This window comes from Panulirus ornatus, chromosome 8, assembly GCF_036320965.1.
Source record: "Panulirus ornatus isolate Po-2019 chromosome 8, ASM3632096v1, whole genome shotgun sequence".
Classification (NCBI taxonomy): domain Eukaryota; kingdom Metazoa; phylum Arthropoda; class Malacostraca; order Decapoda; family Palinuridae; genus Panulirus; species Panulirus ornatus.
In genome coordinates, this window is record NC_092231.1 from 32,398,094 (window position 1) to 32,421,254 (window position 23,161).

The 23,161-nt window shown below is 42.3% G+C and overlaps 1 protein-coding gene across 2 annotated transcripts in view; it reads left to right on the plus strand.

Annotated features, from left to right (window-relative positions):
- The window catches only part of LOC139749889 (uncharacterized), a 550,483-nt gene that overhangs the window by 508,426 nt on the left and 18,896 nt on the right, over window positions 1–23,161 (plus strand). For both annotated transcript variants that reach the window (XM_071664274.1, XM_071664273.1), the window contains one exon: window positions 6,605–6,857. In XM_071664274.1, the coding sequence (XP_071520375.1) occupies window positions 6,605–6,857 (253 nt within the window). The remainder of the gene's footprint in view (window positions 1–6,604; window positions 6,858–23,161) is intronic.

A 23,161-nucleotide genomic window follows, 5' to 3' on the forward strand; every position in this document is an offset into this window, starting at 1 on the left:
CATCACACACCCCTGCCGCAAACCTACATTCACTGAGAACCAATCACTTTCCTCTCTTCCTACACGTACACATGCCTTACATCCTCGATAAAAACTTTTCACTGCTTCTAACAACTTGCCTCCCACACCATATATTCTTAATACCTTCCACAGAGCATCTCTATCAACTCTATCATATGCCTTCTCCAGATCCATAAATGCTACATACAAATCCATTTGCTTTTCTAAGTATTTCTCACATACATTCTTCAAAGCAAACACCTGATCCACACATCCTCTACCACTTCTGAAACCACACTGCTCTTCCCCAATCTTATGCTTTGTACATGCCTTCACCCTCTCAATCAATACCCTCCCATATAATTTACCAGGAATACTCAACAAACTTATATATCTGTAATTTGAGCACTCACTCTTATCCCCTTTGCCTTTGTACAATGGCACTATGCACGCATTCCGCCAATCCTCAGGCACCTCACCATGAGTCACACATACATTAAATAACCTTACCAACCAGTCAACAATACAGTCACCCCCTTTTTTAATAGATTCCACTGCAATACCATCCAAACCTGCTGCCTTGCTGGCTTTCATCTTCCACAAAGCTTTTACTACCTCTTCTCTATTTACGAAATCATTTTCCCTACCCTCTCACTTGCACACCACCTCACCAAAACACCCTATATCTCCACTCTATCATCAAACACATTCAACAAACCTTCAAAATACTCATCATCTCCTTCTCACATCACCACTACTTGTTATCACTACCCCATTAGCGCCATTCACTGAAGTTCCCATTTGCTCCCTTGTCTTATCACTTTATTTACCTCCTTCCAAACACCATACAAAATAGCGTACTTAGAACAGTCACTGGCAGCCTAGCAACTACAAACACTCAACACCTTTACAATGCTACTAAGATTTCCTTTATACAAACCCACCTCAGCATGCTCAGCACTCAGTTACATGCAACAACGTTAGACCCCTCCCATTCAACCATATCATAACTCATTACCAACCCCAAGTAGATAGAAAAAGCTTACCCTGCTTAACTTCTACTCACAAACCTTTTCCACCCCCAGCAAACAGAATACTGACAAAACAAATACATGATAAGATAACTGACCTCCCAACTCGTCCTCAAACTCCAACCCAACAGAGATGCGTCTATCAGAAACCACACTCCCCAAACAGGCACAAGGCACGCACTCCTGCTTATGCTCTAGACATCACCCATTACTACAGTACTACAAGCACTGCTTCAACATATCTCAAGACCCTTCATGCCCACTACCTTAAAGAAAGCACTGAACACTTACCACTCTATTGCTTTGCACTATCTACACATAGACACACACACACATCGTTATAACACTTTCTGATGTGTGGTCCCTACCAGTGCTGCAGGAGCCTCAAGAGGATGGAAGGGACTCCTGGGGCAGGAAGATAAGGTATAGTATTTATATTATTTATCATTGCCCCAGGGCCTTTCCCAGTCCTGGAAGTAGAGAAGCTCAAGAGTACACTACACATGTATACCATACTTTCCAGCTTGTTCATACCAGTTGATGGTAAATATAGCTTTTACATCCTTTTCTTTTCAGCTTTATATTCGTTTTCTTTATCTTCTGATACATATGGAACATTAGATATGTTTTTGTTGTGATTTCATTTTCTTTGATTTCTAGTGAAAAATGCTAATAGGAGCTCTAAGGGCTTGTACCTAATTGCACATGGGAAGGGTTGAAGGCCAACAAAAGAACCACATTTCTAAAACACACTTCATGGAAACTTCTTGTATTGTATTACTCAGGTCTGGGTATACACTAGATGTACGCAAAAATAATTCCATACCTGTGGAACTTATGCCCTTCAAAATGCCATTTAGAAGATTTTCCATGATACCCCATTTAGCTTAGATTAGGATTTAAAATTTGACAGACATTGTTATGCTTCTTTTCTTTCTTGTTTTTAACTTCATTAATGCTAGCAGAATTGTTGGAAATGACCTCCAACAAACTTTGCCCCAGGGCTTCAGAAATGACTGATCTAGCCCTAAAGTAATTCATTCTTGGAAAATTTTCTTTTCTATATATATTACCTTATATGTCCAGTAAGGTCCCTTCTGCAGTGCTGGATATATAGGGGAGGACAAAAAGAACAATTGCCTGGGCTTCCCTGCAAGAGGGGGGGCCCCCCCTCTATACAGAAATACAATAACTAAAATTCTTTTTATTGGGCCAGGATTTCGACTGAACTTTGGCCAACTATTCCATCAAAGCAGGACGTTCCTAAGATGTAATTAAAGTCAAGCAAAGGTTAAGCAACCTTGTTTACAGCCTAAAAAGAGAAGAGATTTGTTGGATGGTGGAATTTCCAAATGTAGAAAGAAAGCCCTTTGTAGTTATTGTAGTGTTTCTATGTATGTATGTACCTTTCTATGCATATACAGTTCAAATTACATGCAATAAACTGACTTTTATATGTGCATGCATTTGGTGATTTGCCATGTATTTTAATTTCTGTGTATGAGGGGCCCACCAAACCTGAAGTGCCCAAGGTCTAAATCCAGCCCTGCCCCTCTGAACTCCTTAGACCTAAGGATGGACTTTCCATGAGACCATGTGTTCATATTCTTCAGTCCATTTCACCAGAAGTCAGAGCCAGGGCTCACAATCTCTGAATGGCGGCCTCTTTGAAGCATGGGTAGCAGAGGACTATGGAATTCCTCCAACTTTTTTTCTGGCTGTATCTCTGTATAGAGCTCCTTGGTGCCTCTGTGGCCTTGGCCATGGTGCTACCCTCAGAAACCCCTCTTTAGCATGGCTGTAGCCATTAGTTGTTTTTTAGGAGGCCATGGCTGCAACAAAACAAATTAGCGAAGGCAATGTTGTTACCATACATATACAAACTTAGGAGTGACCACTCCATATAGATATTCAAGGTGAAAATTACATTATATTTATATTTCATTTTGCTTTGTCTCTGTCTCCCGCGTTTGCGAGGTAGCACAAGGAAACAGACGAAAGAAATGGCCCGACCCACCCCCATACACATGTATATACATACATGTCCACACACGCAAATATACATACCTATACATCTCAATGTACACATATATATACACACACAGACACATACATATATACCCATGCACACAATTCACACTGTCTGCCTTTTTTCATTTCCATCGCCACCTCGCCACACATGGAATACCATCCCCCTCCCCCCTCATGTGTGCGAGTGTAGCGCTAGGAAAAGACAACAAAGGCCCCATTCGCTCACACTCAGTCTCTAGGTGTCATGCAATAATGCCGAAACCACAGGTCCCTTTCCACATCCAGGCCCCACACAACTTTCCATGGTTTACCCCAGACGCTTCACATGCCCAGATTCAATCCACTGACAGCACGTCAACCCCGGTATACCACATCGATCGAATTCACTCTATTCCTTGCCTGCCTTTCACCCTCCTGCATGTTCAGGCCCCGATCACTCAAAATCTTTTTCACTCCATCTTTCCACCTCCAATTTGGTCTCCCACTTCTCCTCGTTCCCTCCACCTCTGACACATATATCCTCTTGGTCAATCTTTCCTCACTCATTCTCTCCATGTGCCCAAACCATTTCAAAACACCCTCCTCTGCTCTCTCAACCATGCTCTTTTTATTTCCACACATCTCTCTTACCCTTACATTACTTACTCAATCAAACCACCTCACACCACACATTGTCCTCAAACATCTCATTTCCAGCACATCCACCATCCTGCGCACAACTCTATCCATAGCCCATGCTTCGCAACCATACAACATTGTTGGAACCACTATTCCTTCAAACATACCCATTTTTGCTTTCCGAGATAATGTTCTCGACTTCCACACATTCTTCAAGGCTCCCAGGATTTTCGCCCCCTCCCCCACCCTATGATTCACTTCCGCTTCCATGGTTCCATCCACTGCCAGATCCACTCCCAGATATCTAAAACACTTCACTTCCTCCAGTTTTTCTCCATTCAAACTTACCTCCCAATTGACTTGACCCTCAACCCTACTGTACCTAATAACCTTGCTCTTATTCACATTTACTCTTAACTTTCTGCTTTCACACACTTTACCAAACTCAGTCACCAGCTTCTGCAGTTTCTCACATGAATCAGCCACCAGCGCTGTATCATCAGCGAACAACAACTGACTCACTTCCCAAGCTCTCTCATCCACAACAGACTTCATACTTGCCCCTCTTTCCAAAACTCTTGCATTCACCTCCCTAACAACCCCATCCATAAACAAATTAAACAACCATGGAGACATCACACACCCCTGCCGCAAACCTACATTCACTGAGAACCAATCACTTTCCTCTCTTCCTACACGTACACATGCCTTACATCCTCGATAAAAACTTTTCACTGCTTCTAACAACTTGCCTCCCACACCATATATTCTTAATACCTTCCACAGAGCATCTCTATCAACTCTATCATATGCCTTCTCCAGATCCATAAATGCTACATACAAATCCATTTGCTTTTCTAAGTATTTCTCACATACATTCTTCAAAGCAAACACCTGATCCACACATCCTCTACCACTTCTGAAACCACACTGCTCTTCCCCAATCTTATGCTTTGTACATGCCTTCACCCTCTCAATCAATACCCTCCCATATAATTTACCAGGAATACTCAACAAACTTATATATCTGTAATTTGAGCACTCACTCTTATCCCCTTTGCCTTTGTACAATGGCACTATGCACGCATTCCGCCAATCCTCAGGCACCTCACCATGAGTCACACATACATTAAATAACCTTACCAACCAGTCAACAATACAGTCACCCCCTTTTTTAATAGATTCCACTGCAATACCATCCAAACCTGCTGCCTTGCTGGCTTTCATCTTCCACAAAGCTTTTACTACCTCTTCTCTATTTACGAAATCATTTTCCCTAACCCTCTCACTTTGCACACCACCTCGACCAAAACACCCTATATCTGCCACTCTATCATCAAACACATTCAACAAACCTTCAAAATACTCACTCCATCTCCTTCTCACATCACCACTACTTGTTATCACCTCCCCATTAGCGCCATTCACTGAAGTTCCCATTTGCTCCCTTGTCTTATGCACTTTATTTACCTCCTTCCAGAACATATGTACATAATTTAAGCTTTAAATCATTTACACGGTGCAGTGTGACATTAAGCAAGGAAAAATAATTGTGATGCCACCCGATGTACTCTCTCTCTCTCTCTCTCTCTCTCTCTCTCTCTCTCTCTCTCTCTCTCTCTCTCTCTCTCTCTCTCTCTCTCTCTCTCTTCTCTCTCTCTCTCTCTCTCTCTCTCTCTCTCTCTCTCTCTCTCAAAACTGTTAGGGGTAAGATGTTTCCTATATCCTCCATCCTTCTTGTGGAAATGCTTCCATGGTCCACAGAGTGACATTTCTTAGTTAAGAAATATGAGTTGTGAACAGATGAATTAACTTATTTTCTTTCTATTTCCTCCTTCTTCTCATCCCTCTAAAACCTCTCTTCTTTCACAGCACATTTTCTGGTTGTCCAGGACCAGAAATATGAGTGAATATGAGGTGCTTTGCTTTCTACATATGCTACCTTCTATGTTCACTGGTGACCTTAGGATGGAGTGGTAGAGGGATAGTTCTGCAGACAATGTTTGTGACCTACATAATGGATACATGGCAGTCAAAAGCGGATAATATTCCAGAGAAGAAGATAAATAAGCCTGTATCTCATGAATGTTGACATGTTTCTCACAGTCCACAGAGCTACTCCCTCAATAAGGAAAGAAGTTTTTTGTGTTTAGAAATATTTTAGGATATGTTTAATATCTGCCATACTTCCTTAGAGGAATTTCATCTTTAATCTAGACTCTGACTAAAAGCATCACATAGTTCAGCTAAATTTGTAGTGACACAAATGATAATGAAGAAAAGTGATAATAACACTCATCATTTTTAAGAAAAATTGGTAGTGGATGGTACAATTAACATAAGGAAATATAAAAGTTGATAATATTATTCTCTAAAAGAAATGATCTTGCTCTGACAAATTTCCACACTACTTTTCAACTACTTTTGTTATCCACACCTGGGAAAGTGGAGGAATATTTGAATCACACACATTTGGTGTGCATCATCTTTGTAACCACTACCTATTTGTGTGAAATTTTGCACATATGAACTTATGCATGGGTATAATTAGGGTTCCTCTGTATTGTTTTAAAATGACATTTTTTTTTGTAAAGAGTTGGGAGATATGCCATCTTTGACAGCTCTTGTTGACATGTATAGGATATCTCTGGATTCCGGACTCAAAAGCAAACTTCACTATATGCCTTCAAATCAAGAATTGTTTAAAGTGCATATCATAAACTTACTATCACCTTATGCATATATCCATTAGTCCATATTCATAGTTATCTATATGCAGTTTCATGAAATACAAATTGAACATTTGGTGAACTAATGGTAATTGGTGAATTTTACCTAACCAGTCCTGACTTTTGAGACACCCTGTAGATGAAATAGCACTTGTCCTATATCATAGTACACTGACACCGTGCTTCTTCTTGCAGTACGTTCAACCACTTTTCACCTATACTTTGGCAATGCTGTTGTGTTGCCTGGTGATTGTAGGCCACGTGTTCATCACTACCAGTACTCAACTTGTCGCACTTACTACAACCTTTGGTTACCTCTATGGTGGCCAAAATGTCCTTATTGCTGTCACCCCATCCTTGTTGTTTGGCAGGGATAAGTTGCCAACAGTATTTGGACATATTCTCTTCCTTGGGGGCATAGGGGCTCTCATCGGTGCACCCATTGCTGGTAGGTGGTGGTCAAGGAACTGAGGTATTCCTTTATTCCTTTTTTATTCATCTTATGTAGGACTCACATAAACCAAACTGTTTTGACAAAAACTAACCTAATTTCTTCTTCATGATCTGTTTAGCATTATGATCTACCCTTCTACCTTGAATTATTTTAAATATTTAACTGTACATTCAAAAGAGACCATGAAGATAGCAGGATTTTATCTCATTTACACCATAGAATGTTTAGATTTAAAAGACCATGAAAATGGCATTATTTTACCTCATTTACACCATGGAATGCTGAGATTTCATATTCTCACATTGATTCAATAGTCCAAGTCAATACAGTTTAGCATCCATAATCCAAAAATCTGAAATGCACCAAAATTCAAAACATTTTGAGTGGCAACATGATGTTATAAGTAGAAAATTCCACACCTGACTTCACTTGCCAGGTTCTTGCTAGGTTCTGACACTCTGTTGGCACCAGTTTGTTACAAACCATCGTCAATGCCAGAACTTGGTGCATTACTCATGTTTTTTGCTCAGTCTCTACTCTGTGGTCAAAGATAGTGTTGAAAATGTCAAAAAGGCCTGCAGATACCTCTCTGGGTGACAGTGATAAGAAAAAGAGGAGGCATTTATGTTTATCTAGAGCACAGAAAGTCAAACTACTGGAAAAACTGGACAGAGGTGTAAGTGTGAAATGTCTTACAGAAAAGTATGATGTTGGAATGACCACCATCTATGACATGAAGAAACAGAAGGATAAACTATTGAAGTTTTGTGCTGAAAGTGATGAACAGAAGTTAATGAAAAATAGCTAAACTGCATAAAGCAAAAAAATGAACATCTCTTTCGTGTATTGAAAGAGTGGATCCAGCAGCTCTGCAGTGAACACATGCCACTCAATGGTATGCTGATCATGAAACAAGCAAAGATATACCATGGTGAGCTGAAAATTGAAGGGAACTGTGAAAATTCAACAGGCTGGTTGCAGAAATTTAAGAAAATACACAGCATTAAATTTTTTAAGATTTGTGGTGATACAGCATCTGCTGATCACGAAATAGTGGAGATCAAGTTTTTATGGTAAGTGCAGATTATTCTCATGTGAAATTAAATTTCATATCCACCTAAAATGCCATGTTTGAGTGTAACATGACCAGCAACATTATTGCACTGAAATTTTTCTCAGTTTTCTTTACATTTACAGCTACCTGTGATTATTATAAATTAAATGCTTATTGTTTTTATACTTCCCACGCATTCCTCATGTGTCGTAGAAGGTGACTAAAGGGGACGGGAGGGGGCTAGAAACCCTCCACTCCTTGTATTTTAACTTTTTGAATGGAGAAAAACTGGAGGAAGTAAAGTGTTTTAGATATCTGGGAGTGGATCTGGCAGCGGATGGAACCATGGAAGCGTAAGTGAATCATAGGGTCGGGGAGGGGGCGAAAATCTCCCGCGTTTGCGAGGCAGCGCAAGGAAACAGACGAAAGAAATGGCCCAACCCACCCCCATACACATGTATATACATACATGTCCACACACGCAAATATACATACCCATACATCTCAATACACACATATATATACACACACAGACACATACATATATACACATGCACACAGTTCACACTGTCTGCCTTTATTCATTCCCATCGCCACCTCGCCACACATGGAATACCATCCCCCTCCCCCCTCATGTGTGCAAGGTAGCACTAGGAAAAGACAACAAAGGACCCATTCGTTCACACTCAGTCATGCAATAATGCCAGAAACCACAGCTCCCTTTGCACATCCAGGCCCCACAGAACTTTCCATGGTTTACCCCAGATGCTCCACATGCCCTGATTCAATCCATTGACAGCACAACGACCCAGGTATACCACATCGATTGAATTCACTCTATTCCTTGCCTGCCTTTCACCCTCCTGCATGTTCAGGCCCCGATCACACAAAATCTTTTTCACTCCATCTGTCCACCTCCAATTTGGTCTCCCACTTCTTGTTCCCTCCACCTCCGACACATATATCCTCTTGGTCAATCTTTCCTCACTCATTCTCTCCATGTGCCCAAACCATTTCAAAACACCCTCTTCTGCTCTCTCAACCACGCTCCTTTTATTTCCACACATCTCTCTTACCCTTACATTACTTACTCGATCAAACCACCTCACACCACATATTGTCCTCAAACAACTCATTTCCATAGCCCATGCCTCGCAACGATACAACATCGTTGGAACTACTATTCCTTCAAACATACCCATTTTTGCTTTCCGGGATAATGTTCTCGACTTCCACACATTCTTCAAGGCTCCCAGGATTTTCGCTCCCTCCCCCACCCTATGATTCACTTCCGCTTTCATGGTTCCATCCGCTGCCAGATCCACTCCCAGATATCTAAAACACTTTACTTCCTCCAGTTTTTCTCCATTCAAACTTACCTCCCAATTGACTTGTCCCTCAACCCTACTGTACCTAATAACCTTGCTCTTATTTACATTTACTCTTAACTTTCTTCTTTCACACACTTTACCAAACTCAGTCACCAGCTTCTGCAGTTTCTCACATGAATCAGCCACCAGCACTGTATCATCGGCGAACAACAACTGACTCGCTTCCCAAGCTCTCTCATCCACAACAGACTTCATACTTGCCCCTCTTTCCAAAACTCTTGCATTCACCTCCCTAACAACCCCATCCATAAACAAATTAAACAACCATGGAGACATCACACACCCTTGCTGCAAACCTACATTCACTGAGAACCAATCACTTTCCTCTCTTCCTACACGTACACATGCCTTACATCCTCGATAAAAACTTTTCACTGCTTCTTACAACTTGCCTCCCACACCATATATTCTTAGTACCTTCCACAGAGCATCTCTATCAACTCTATCATATGCCTTCTCCAGATCCATAAATGCTACATACAAATCCATTTGCTTTTCTAAGTATTTCTCACATACATTCTTCAAAGCAAACACCTGATCCACACATCCTCCACCACTTCTGAAACCACACTGCTCTTCCCCAATCTGATGCTCTGTACATGCTTTCTTCCTCTCAATCAATATCCTCCCATATAATTTACCAGGAATACTCAACAAACTTATATATCTGTAATTTGAGCACTCACTCTTATCCCCTTTGCCTTTGTACAATGGCACTATGCACGCATTCCCTCAATCCTCAGGCACCTCACCATGAATCATACATACATTAAATAACCTTACCAACCAGTCAACAATACAGTCACCCCCTTTTTTTAATAGATTCCACTGCAATACCATCAAAACCTGTTGCCTTGCCGGCTTTCATCTTCCGCAAAGCTTTTACTACCTCTTCTCTGTTTACCAAATCATTTTCCCTAACTCTCTCACTTTGCATACCACCTCGACCAAAACACCCTATATCTGCCACTCTATCATCAAACACATTCAACAAACCTTCAAAATACTCACTCCATCTCCTTCTCACATCACCACTACTTGTTATCACCTCCCCATTAGCGCCCTTCACTGAAGTTCCCATTTGCTCCCTTGTCTTACGCACTTTATTTACCTCCTTCCAGAATATCTTTTTATTCTCTCAAAAATTTAATGATACTCTCTCACCACAACTCTCATTTGCCCTCTTTTTCACCTCTTGCACCTTTCTCTTGACCTCCTGTCTCTTTCTTTTATACATCTCCCACTCATTTGCATTTTTTACCAGCAAAAATCGTCCAAATGCCTCTCACTTCTCTTTCACTAATAATCTTAATTCTTCATCCCACCACTCACTACCCTTTCTAATCAACCCACCTCCCACGCTTCTCATGCCACAAGCATCTTTTGCGCAAGCCATCACTGCTTCCCTAAATACATCCCACGCCTTGCAACCATACAACATTGTTGGAACCACTATTCCTTCAAACATACCCATTTTTGCTTTCTGAGATAATGTTCTCGACTTCCACACATTCTTCAAGGCTCCCAGAATTTTCGCCCCCTCCCCCACCCTATGATTCACTTCAACTTCCATGGTTCCATCCTCTGCCAAATCCACTCCCAGATATCTAAAACACTTCACTTTCTCCAGTTTTTCTCCATTCAAACTTACCTCCTAATTGACTTGACCCTCAACCCTACTGTACGTAATAACCTTGCTCTTATTCACATTTACTCTCAACTTTCTTCTTTCACACACTTTACCAAACTTAGTCACCAGCTTCTGCAGTTTCTCACATGAATCAGCCACCAGCGCTGTATCATCAGCGAACAACAACTGACTCACTTCCCAAGCTCTCTCATCCACAACAGACTGCATACTTGCCCCTCTTTCCAAAACTCTTGCATTCACCTCCCTAACAACCCAATCCATAAAAGAAATTAAACAACCATGGAGACATCACACACCCCTGCCGCAAACCTACATTTACTGAGAACCAATCACGTTCCTCTCTTCCTACACATACACATGCCTTACTTCCTCAATAAAAACTTTTTACTGCTTCTAACAACTTGCCTGCCACACCATATATTCTTAATAACTTCCACAGAGCATCTCTATCAACTCTATCATATGCCTTCTCCAGATCCATAAATGCAACATACAAATCCATTTGCTTTTCTAAGTATTTCTCACATACATTCTTCAAAACAAACACCTGATCCACACATCCTCTACCACTTCTGAAACCACACTGCTCTTCCCCAATCTGATGCTCTGTACATGTCTTCACCCTCTCAATCAATACCCTCCCATATGATTTACCAGGAATGCTCAGCAAACTTATACCTCTGTAATTTGAGGACATTACTCACCTTTGCATTCAAATCACCCATCACTATAACCCAGTCTCATCCATCAAAACCACTAACACACTCATTCAGCTGCTCCCAAAACACTTGCCTCTCATGATCTTTCTTCTCATGCCCAGGTGCATGTGCACCAATAATCACCCATCTCTCTCCATCAACTTTCAGTTTTACCCATATCAATCTAGAGTTTACTTTCTTACACTCTATCACATACTCCCACCACTCCTGTTTCAGGAGTTGTGCTACTCCTTCCCTTGCTCTTGTCCTCTCGCTAACCCCTGACTTTACTCCCAAGACATTACCAAACCACTCTTCCCCTTTACCCTTGAGCTTTGTTTCACTCAGAGCCAAAACATCCAGGTTCCTTTCCTCAAACATACTACCTATCTCTCCTTTTTTCTCATCCTGGTTACATCCACACACATTTAGACACCCTAATCTGAGCCATCGAGGAGGATGAGCACTCCCCGCGTGACTCTTTCTTCTGTTTCCCCTTATAGAAAGTTGAAATACAAGGAGGGAAGGGTTTCCAGCCCCCTGCCTTCTATGACACGTGAGGAATGCGTGGGAAATATTCTTTCTCCCCTATCCCCAGGGATAGGGATATATATATATATATTTATTTATATTTTATTATACTTTGTCGCTGTCTCCCACGTTTGTGAGGTAGCGCAAGGAAAACAGACGAAAGAAATGGCCCAACCCCCCATACACATGTATATACATACGTCCACACACGCAAATATACATACCTACACAGCTTTCCATGGTTTACCCCAGACGCTTCACATGCCTTGATTCAATCCACTGACAGCACGTCAACCCCGGTATACCACATCGCTCCAATTCACTCTATTCCTTGCCCTCCTTTCACCCTCCTGCATGTTCAGGCCCCGATCACTCAAAATCTTTTTCACTCCATCTTTCCTCCTCCAATTTGGTCTCCCTCTTCTCCTCGTTCCCTCCACCTCCGATACATATATCCTCTTGGTCAATCTTTCCTCACTCATTCTCTCCATGTGCCCAAACCACTTCAAAACACCCTCTTCTGCTCTCTCAACCACGCTATTTTTATTTCCACACATCTCTCTTACCCTTACGTTACTCACTCGATCAAACCACCTCCCACCACACATTGTCCTCAAACATCTCATTTCCAGCACATCCATCCTCCTGCGCACAACTCTATCCATAGCCCACGCCTCGCAACCATACAACATTGTTGGAACCACTATTCCTTCAAACATACCCATTTTTGCTTTCCGAGATAATGTTCTCGACTTCCACACATTCTTCAAGGCCCCCAGAATTTTCGCCCCCTCCCCCACCCTATGATCCACTTCCACTTCCATGGTTCCATCCGCTGCCAGATCCACTCCCAGATATCTAAAACACTTCACTTCCTCCAGTTTTTCTCCATTCAAACTCACCTCCCAATTGACTTGACCCTCAACCCTACTGTACCTAATAACCTTGCTCTTATTCACATTTACTCTTAACTTTCTTCTTCCACACACTTTACCAAACTCAGTCACCAGCTTCTGCAGTTTCTCACATGAATCAGCCACCAGCGCTGTATCATCAGCGAACAACAACTGACTCACTTCCCAAGCTCTCTCATCCCCAACAGACTTCATACTTGCCCCTCTTTCCAAAACTCTTGCATTTACCTCCCTAACAACCCCATCCATAAACAAATTAAACAACCATGGAGACATCACACACCCTTGCCGCAAACCTACATTCACTGAGAACCAATCACTTTCCTCTCTTCCTACACGTACAGATGCCTTACATCCTCGATAAAAACTTTTCACTGCTTCTAACAACTTGCCTCCCACACCATATATTCTTAATACCTTCCACAGAGCATCTCTATCAACTCTATCATATGCCTTCTCCAGATCCATAAATGCTACATACAAATCCATTTGCTTTTCTAAGTATTTCTCACATACATTCTTCAAAGCAAACACCTGATCCACACATCCTCTACCACTTCTGAAACCACACTGCTCTTCTCCGATCTGATGCTCTGTACATGCCTTCACCCTCTCAATCAATACCCTCCCATATAATTTACCAGGAATACTCAACAAACTTATACCTCTGTAATTTGAGCACTCACTCTTATCCCCTTTGCCTTTGTACAATGGCACTATGCACGCATTCCGCCAATCCTCAGGCACCTCACCATGAGTCATACATACATTAATATATATATATATATATATATATATATATATATATATATATATATATATATATATATATCTATATATATATATATATATATATATATTATTTTTTTTTGCTTTGTCGCTGTCTCCCGCGTTTGCGAGGTAGCGCAAGGAAACAGACGAAAGAAATGGCCCAACCCACCCCCAAACACATGTATATACATACATCCACACACGCAAATATACATACCTACACAGCTTTCCATGGTTTACCCCAGACGCTTCGCATGCCCTGATTCAATCCACTGACAGCACGTCAACCCCGGTATACCAAATCGATCCAATGCACTCTATTCCTTGCCCTCCTTTCACCCTCATGCATGTTCAGGCCCCGATCACTCATAATCTTTTTCACTCCATCTTTCCACCTCCAATTTGGTCTCCCACTTCTCCTTGTTCCCTCCACCTCCGACACATATATCCTCTTGGTCAATCTTTCCTCACTCATTCTCTCCATGTGCCCAAACCATTTCAAAACACCCTCTTCTGCTCTCTCAACCATGCTCTTTTTATTTCCACACATCTCTCTTACCCTTACGTTACTTACTCGATCAAACCACCTCACACCACACATTGTCCTCAAACATCTCATTTCCAGCACATCCATCCTCCTGCGCACAACTCTATCCATAGCCCACGCCTCGCAACCATACAACATTGTTGGAACCACTATTCCTTCAAACATACCCATTTTTGCTTTCCGAGATAATGTTCTCGACTTCCACACATTCTTCAAGGTTCCCAGGATTTTCGCCCCCTCCCCCACCCTATGATCCACTTCCGCTTCCATGGTTCCATCCGCTGCCTTATATATATATATATATATATATATATATATATATATATATATATATATATATATATATTCCTCTCGTGTCGTAGAAGGCGACTAGAGGGGACGGGAGCGGGGGGCCAGAAATCCTCCCCTCCTTTATTTTAACTTTCTAAAAATGGGAAACAGAAGGAGTCACGCGGGGAGTGCTCATCCACCTCGTAGACTCAGATTGGGGTGTCTAAATGTGTGTGGATGTAACCAAGATATGAAAAAAGGAGAGATAGGTAGTATGTTTGAGGAAAGGAACCTGGATGTTTTGGCTCTGAGTGAAACGAAGCTCAAGGGTAAAGGGGAAGAGTGGTTTTGGAATGTCTTGGGAGTAAAGTCAGGGGTTAGTGAGAGGACAAGAGCAAGGGGAGGAGTAGCAGTACTCCTGAAACAGGAGTTGTGGGAGTATGTGATAGAATGTAAGAAAGTAAATTCTCGATTAATATGGGTAAAACTGAAAGTTGATGGAGAGAGATGGGTGATTATTGGTGCATATGCACCTGGGCATGAGAAGAAAGATCATGAGAGGCAAGTGTTTTGGTAGCAGCTGAATGAGTGTGTTAGTGATTTTGATGCACGAGACTGGGTTATAGTGATGGGTGATTTGAATGCAAAGGTGAGTAATGTGGCAGTTGAGGGAATAATTGGTATACATGGGGTGTTCAGTCTTGTAAATGGAAATGGTGAAGAGCTTGTAGATTTATGTGCTGAAAAAGGACTGGTGATTGGGAATACCTGGTTTAAAAAGCGAGATATACATAAGTATATGTATGTAAGTAGGAGAGATGGCCAGAGAGCGTTATTGGATTACGTGTTAATTGACAGGCACGCGAAAGAGAGACTTTTGGATCTAAATGTGCTGAGAGGTGCAACTGTAGGGATGTCTGATCATTATCTTGTGGAGGCTAAGGTGAAGATTTGTATGGGTTTTCAGAAAAGAAGAGTGAATGTTGGGGTGAAGAGGGTGGTGAGAGTAAGTGAGCTTGGAAAGAAGACTTGTGTGAGGAAGTACCAGGAGAGACTGAGTACAGAATGGAAAAAGGTGAGAACAATGGAAGTAAGGGGAGTGGGGGAGGAATGGGATGTATTTAGGGAATCAGTGATGGATTGCGCAAAAGATGCTTGTGGCATGAGAAGAGTGGGAGGTGGGTTGATTAGAAAGGGTAGTGAGTGGTGGGATGAAGAAGTAAGATTATTAGTGAAAGAGAAGAGAGAGGCATTTGGACGATTTTTGCAGGGAAAAAATGCAATTGAGTGGGAGATGTATAAAAGAAAGAGACAGGAGGTCAAGAGAAAGGTGCAAGAGGTGAAAAAGAGGGCAAATGAGAGTTGGGGTGAGAGAGTATCATTAAATTTTAGGGAGAATAAAAAGATGTTCTGGAAGGAGGTAAATAAAGTGCGTAAGACAAGGGAACAAATGGGAACTTCAGTGAAGGGTGCTAATGGGGAGGTGATAACAAGTAGTGGTGATGTGAGAAGGAGATGGAGTGAGTATTTTGAAGGTTTGTTGAATGTGTTTGATGATAGAGTGGCAGATATAGGGTGTCTTGGTCGAGGTGGTGTGCAAAGTGAGAGGGTTAGGGAAAATGATTTGGTAAACAGAGAAGAGGTAGTAAAAGCTTTGCGGAAGATGAAAGCCGGCAAGGCAGCGGGTTTGGATATTGCAGTGGAATTTATTATAAAAGGGGGTGACTGTATTGTTGACTGGTTGGTAAGGTTATTTAATGTATGTATGACTCATGGTGAGGTTCCTGAGGATTGGCGGAATGCGTGCATAGTGCCATTGTTCAAAGGCAAAGGGGATAAGAGTGAGTGCTCAAATTACAGAGGTATAAGTTTGTTGAGTATTCCTGGTAAATTATATGGGAGGGTATTGATTGAGAGGGTGAAGGCATGTACAGAGCATCAGATTGGGGAAGAGCAGTGTGGTTTCAGAAGTGGTAGAGGATGTGTGGATCAGGTGTTTGCTTTGAAGAATGTATGTGAGAAATACTTAGAAAAGCAAATGGATTTGTATGTAGCATTTATGGATCTGGAGAAGGCATATGATAGAGTTGATAGAGATGCTCTGTGGAAGGTATTAAGAATATATGGTGTGGGAGGCAAGTTGTTAGAAGCAGTGAAAAGTTTTTATCGAGGATGTAAGGCATGTGTACGTGTAGGAAGAGAGGAAAGTGATTGGTTCTCAGTGAATGTAGGTTTGCGGCAGGGGTGTGTGATGTCTCCATGGTTGTTTAATTTGTTTATGGATGGGGTTGTTATGGAGGTGAATGCAAGAGTTTTGGAAAGAGGGGCAAGTATGAAGTCTGTTGTGGATGAGAGAGCTTGGGAAGTGAGTCAGTTGTTGTTCACTGATGATACAGCGCTGGTGGCTGATTCATGTGAGAAACTGCAGAAGCTGGTGACTGAGTTTGGTAAAGTGTGTGAAAGAAGAAAGTTAAGAGTAAATGTGAATAAGAGCAAGGTTATTAGGTACAGTAGGGTTGAGTTTCAAGTCAATTGGGAGGTAAGTTTGAATGGAGAAAAACTGGAGGAAGTAAAGTGTTTTAGATATCTGGGAGTGGATCTGGCAGCGGATGGAACCATGGAAGCGGAAGTGAATCATAGGGTGGGGGAGGGGGCGAAAATCCTGGGAGCATTGAAGAATGTGTGGATGTCGAGAACATTATCTCGGAAAGCAAAAATGGGTATGTTTGAAGGAATAGTGGTTCCAACAATGTTGTATGGTTGCGAGGCGTGGGCTATGGATAGAGTTGTGCGCATGAGGGTGGATGTGCTGGAAATGAGATATTTGAGGACAATGTGTGGTGTGAGGTGGTTTGATCGAGTAAGTAATGTAAGGGTAAGAGAGATGTGTGGAAAAAAAAAGAGCGTGGTTGAGAGAGCAGAAGAGGGTGTTTTGAAATGGTTTGGGCACATGGAGAGAATGAGTGAGGAAAGATTGACCAAGAGGATATATGTGTCGGAGGTGGAGGGAACGAGGAGAAGTGGGAGACTAAGTTGGAGGTGGAAAGATGGAGTGAAAAAGATTTTGAGTGATCGGGGCCTGAACATGTAGGAGGGTGAAAGGCTGGCAAGGAATAGAGTGAATTCGATCGATGTGGTATAACGGGGTTGACGTTCTGTCAGTGGATTGAATCAGGGCATGTGAAGCGTCTGGGGTAAACCATGGAAAGTTGTGTGGGGCCTGGATGTGGAAAGGGAGCTGTGGTTTCGGGCATTATTGCATGACAGGTAGAGACTGAGTGTGAACGAATGGGGCCTTTGTTGTCTTTTCCTAGCGCTACCTCGCACACATGAGGGGGGAGGGTGATGGTATTCCATGTGTGGCGAGGTGGCGATGGGAATGAATAAAGGCAGACAGTGTGAATTGTGTGCATGGGTATATATGTATGTGTCTGTGTGTGTATATATATGTGTACATTGAGATGTATATGGATGTATATTTGCGTGTGTGGACGTGTATGTATATACATGTGTATGGGGGTGGGTTGGGCCATTTCTTTCGTCTGTTTCCTTGCGCTACCTCGCAAACGCGGGAGACAGCAACGTGTTAATGGACAGGCGTGCGAAAGAGAGACTTTTGGATGTCAATGTGCTGAGAGGTGCAACTGGAGGGATGTCTGATCATTATCTTGTGGAGGCTAAGGTGAAGATTAGTATGGGTTTTCAGAAAAGAAGAGTGAATGTTGGGGTGAAGAAGGTGGTGAGAGTAAGTGAGCTTGGGAAGGAGACCTGTGTGAAGAAGTATCAGGAGAGACTGTGTACAGAATGGAAAAAGGTGAGAACAATGGAAGTAAGGGGAGTGGGGGAGGAATGGGATGTATTTAGGGAATCAGTGATGGATTGCGCAAAAGATGCTTGTGGCATGAGAAGAGTGGGAGGTGGGCTGTTTAGAAAGGGTAGTGAGTGGTGGGATGAAGAAGTAAGAGTATTAGTGAAAGAGAAGAGAGAGGCATTTGGACGATTTTTGCAGGGAAAAAATGCAATTGAGTGGGAGAAGTATAAAAGAAAGAGACAGGAGGTCAAGAGAAAGGTGCAAGAGGTGAAAAAAAGGGCAAATGAGAGTTGGGGTGAGAGACTATCAGTAAATTTTAGGGAGAATAAAAAGATGTTCTGGAAGGAGGTAAATAGGGTGCGTAAGACAAGGGAGCAAATGGGAACTTCAGTAAAGGGCGTAAATGGGGAGGTGATAACAAGTAGTGGTGATGTGAGAAGGAGATGGAATGAGTATTTTGAAGGTTTGTTGAATGTGTCTGATGACAGAGTGGCAGATATAGGGTGTTTGGGTCGAGGTGGTGTGCAAAGTGAGAGGGTTAGGGAAAATGATTTGGTAAACAGAGAAGAGGTAGTAAAAGCTTTGCGGAAGATGAAAGCCGGCAAGGCAGCAGGTTTGGATGGTATTGCAGTGGAATTTATTAAAAAAGGGGGTGACTGTATTGTTGACTGGTTGGTAAGGTTATTTAATGTATGTATGACTCATGGTGAGGTGCCTGAGGATTGGCGGAATGCTTGCATAGTGCCATTGTACAAAGGCAAAGGGGATAAGAGTGAGTGCTCAAATTACAGAGGTATAAGTTTGTTGAGTATTCCTGGTAAATTATATGGGAGGGTATTGATTGAGAGGGTGAAGGCATGTACAGAGCATCAGATTGGGGAAGAGCAGTGTGGTTTCAGAAGTGGTAGAGGATGTGTGGATCAGGTGTTTGCTTTGAAGAATGTATGTGAGAAATACTTAGAAAAGCAAATGGATTTGTATGTAGCATTTATGGATCTGGAGAAGGCATATGATAGAGTTGATAGAGATGCTCTGTGGAAGGTATTAAGAATATATGGTGTGGGAGGCAAGTTGTTAGAAGCAGTGAAAAGTTTTTATCGAGGATGTAAGGCATGTGTACGTGTAGGAAGAGAGGAAAGTGATTGGTTCTCAGTGAATGTAGGTTTGCGGCAGGGGTGTGTGATGTCTCCATGGTTGTTTAATTTGTTTATGGATGGGGTTGTTAGGGAGGTAAATGCAAGAGTTTTGGAAAGAGGGGCAAGTATGAAGTCTGTTGGGGATGAGAGAGCTTGGGAAGTGAGTCAGTTGTTGTTCGCTGATGATACAGCGCTGGTGGCGGATTCATGTGAGAAACTGCAGAAGCTGGTGACGGAGTTTGGTAAAGTGTGTGGAAGAAGAAAGTTAAGAGTGAATGTCAATAAGAGCAAGGTTATTAGGTACAGTAGGGTTGAGGGTCAAGTCAATTGGGAGGTGAGTTTGAATGGTGAGAGGCTGGAGGAAGTGAAGTGTTTTAGATATCTGGGAGTGGATCTGTCAGCGGATGGAACCATGGAAGCGGAAGTGGATCATAGGGTGGGGGAGGGGGCGAAAATTTTGGGAGCCTTGAAAAATGTGTGGAAGTCGAGAACATTATCCCAGAAAGCAAAAATGGGTATGTTTGAAGGAATAGTGGTTCCAACAATGTTGTATGGTTGCGAGGCGTGGGCTATGGATAGAGTTGTGCGCAGGAGGATGGATGTGCTGGAAATGAGATGTTTGAGGACAATGTGTGGTGTGAGGTGGTTTGATCGAGTAAGTAACGTAAGGGTAAGAGGGATGTGTGGAAATAAAAAGAGCGTGGTTGAGAGAGCAGAAGAGGGTGTTTTGAAGTGGTTTGGGCACATGGAGAGAATGAGTGAGGAAAGATTGACCAAGAGGATATATGTGTCGGAGGTGGAGGGAACGAGGAGAAGAGGGAGACCAAATTGGAGGTGGAAAGATGGAGTGAAAAGGATTTTGTGTGATCGGGGCCTGAACATGCAGGAGGGTGAAAGGAGGGCAAGGAATAGAGTGAATTGGAGCGATGTGGTATACAGGGGTTGACGTGCTGTCAGTGGATTGAATCAAGGCATGTGAAGCGTCTGGGGTAAACAATGGAAAGCTGTGTAGGTATGTATTTTGCGTGTGTGGACGTGTGTATGTACATGGTATGGGGGGTTGGGCCATTTCTTTCGTCTGTTTCCTTGCGCTACCTCGCAAACGCGGGAGACAGCGACAAAGTATAAAAAAAAAAAAAAAAAAAATATATATATATATATATATATATATGTTTTTTATTATACTGGTTTAAAAAGAGATGTTTGAGGACAATGTGTGGTGTGAGGTGGTTTGATCGAGTAAGTAACGTAAGGGTAAGAGAGATGTGTGGAAATAAAAAGAGCGTGGTTGGAGAGGCAGAGAGGGTGTTTTGAAATGGTTTGGGCACATGGAGAGAATGAGTGAGGAAAGATTGACCAAGAGGATATATGCGTCGGAGGTGGAGGGAACGAGGAGAAGAGGGAGACCAAAATTGGAGGTGGAAAAGATGGAGTGAAAAAGATTTTGTGTGATCGGGGCCTGAACATGCAGGAGGGTAAAAGGAGGGCAAGGAATAGAGTGAATTGGAGCGATGTGGTATACCGGGGTTGACGTGCTGTCAGTGGATTGAATCAAGGCATGTGAAGCGTCTGGGGTAAACCATGGAAAGCTGTGTAGGTATGTATATTTGCGTGTGTGGACGTATGTATATACATGTGTATGGGGGTGGGTTGGGCCATTTCTTTCGTCTGTTTCCTTGCGCTACCTCGCAAACGCGGAGACAACAACAAAGCAAAAAAAAAAAAAAAAAAAGAGATATCCATAAGTATACGTATGTAAGTAGGAGAAATGGCCGGAGAGCATTATTGGATTTCGTGTTAATCAATAGGCGTGCGAAAGAGAGACTTTTGGATGTTAATATGCTGAGAGGTGCAACTGGAGGGATGTCTGATCATTAACTTGTGGAGGCGAAGGTGAAGATTTGTAGAGAATGTTAGGGTGAAAAGATAGGTAAGAGTAAGTGAGCTTGGGAAAGAGACTTATGTGAGGAAGTACCAGGAGAGACTGAGTACAGAATGGAAAAAGGTGAGAACAAAGGACGTAAGGGCAATGGGGGAGGAATGGGATGTATTTAGGGAATCAGTGATGGCTTGCGCAAAAGATGCTTGTGGCATGAGAAGCATGGGAGGTGGGCAGATTAGAAAGGGTAGTGAGTGGTGGGATGAAGAAGTAAGATTATTAGTGAAAGAGAAGAGAGAGGCATTTGGACGATTTTTGCAGGGAAAAATGCAATGAGTGGGAGATGTATAAAAGAAAGAGGCAGGAGGTCAAGAGAAAGGTGCAAGAGGTGAAAAAGAGGGCAAATGAGAGTTGGGGTGAGAGATATCATTAAATTTAGGGAGAATAAAAAGATGTTCTGGAAGGAGGTAAATAAAGTGCGTAAGACAGGGAACAAATGGGACTTCAGTGAAGGGGCTAATGGGAGGTGATAACAAGTAGTGGTGATGTGAGAAGGAGATGGAATGAGTATTTTGAAGTTTGTTGAATGGTTTGATGATAGAGTGGCAGATATAGGGTGTCTTGGTCGAGGTGGTGTGCAAAGTGAGAGGGTTAGGGAAAATGATTTGGTAAACAGAGAAGAGGTAGTAAAAACTTTGCGGAAAATGAAAGCCGGCAAGGCAGCGGGTTTGGATGGTATTGCAGTGGAATTTATTATAAAAGGGGGTGACTGTATTCTTGACTGGTTGGTAAGGTTATTTAATGTATGTATGACTCATGGTGAGGTGCCAGAGGATTGGCGGAATGCGTGCATAGTGCCATTGTTCAAAGGCAAAGGGGATAAGAGTGAGTGCTCAAATTACAGAGGTATAAGTTTGTTGAGTATTCCTGGTAAATTATATGGGAGGGTATTGATTGAGAGGGTGAAGGCATGTACAGAGCATCAGATTGGGGAAGAGCAGTGTGGTTTCAGAAGTGGTAGAGGATGTGTGGATCAGGTGTTTGCTTTGAAGAATGTATGTGAGAAATACTTAGAAAAGCAAATGGATTTGTATGTAGCATTTATGGATCTGGAGAAGGCATATGATAGAGTTGATAGAGATGCTCTGTGGAAGGTATTAAGAATATATGGTGTGGGAGGCAAGTTGTTAGAAGCAGTGAAAAGTTTTTATCGAGGATGTAAGGCATGTGTACGTGTAGGAAGAGAGGAAAGTGATTGGTTCTCAGTGAATGTAGGTTTGCGGCAGGGGTGTGTGATGTCTCCATGGTTGTTTAATTTGTTTATGGATGGGGTTGTTATGGAGGTGAATGCAAGAGTTTTGGAAAGAGGGGCAAGTATGAAGTCTGTTGTGGATGAGAGAGCTTGGGAAGTGAGTCAGTTGTTGTTCACTGATGATACAGCGCTGGTGGCTGATTCATGTGAGAAACTGCAGAAGCTGGTGACTGAGTTTGGTAAAGTGTGTGAAAGAAGAAAGTTAAGAGTAAATGTGAATAAGAGCAAGGTTATTAGGTACAGTAGGGTTGAGTTTCAAGTCAATTGGGAGGTAAGTTTGAATGGAGAAAAACTGGAGGAAGTAAAGTGTTTTAGATATCTGGGAGTGGATCT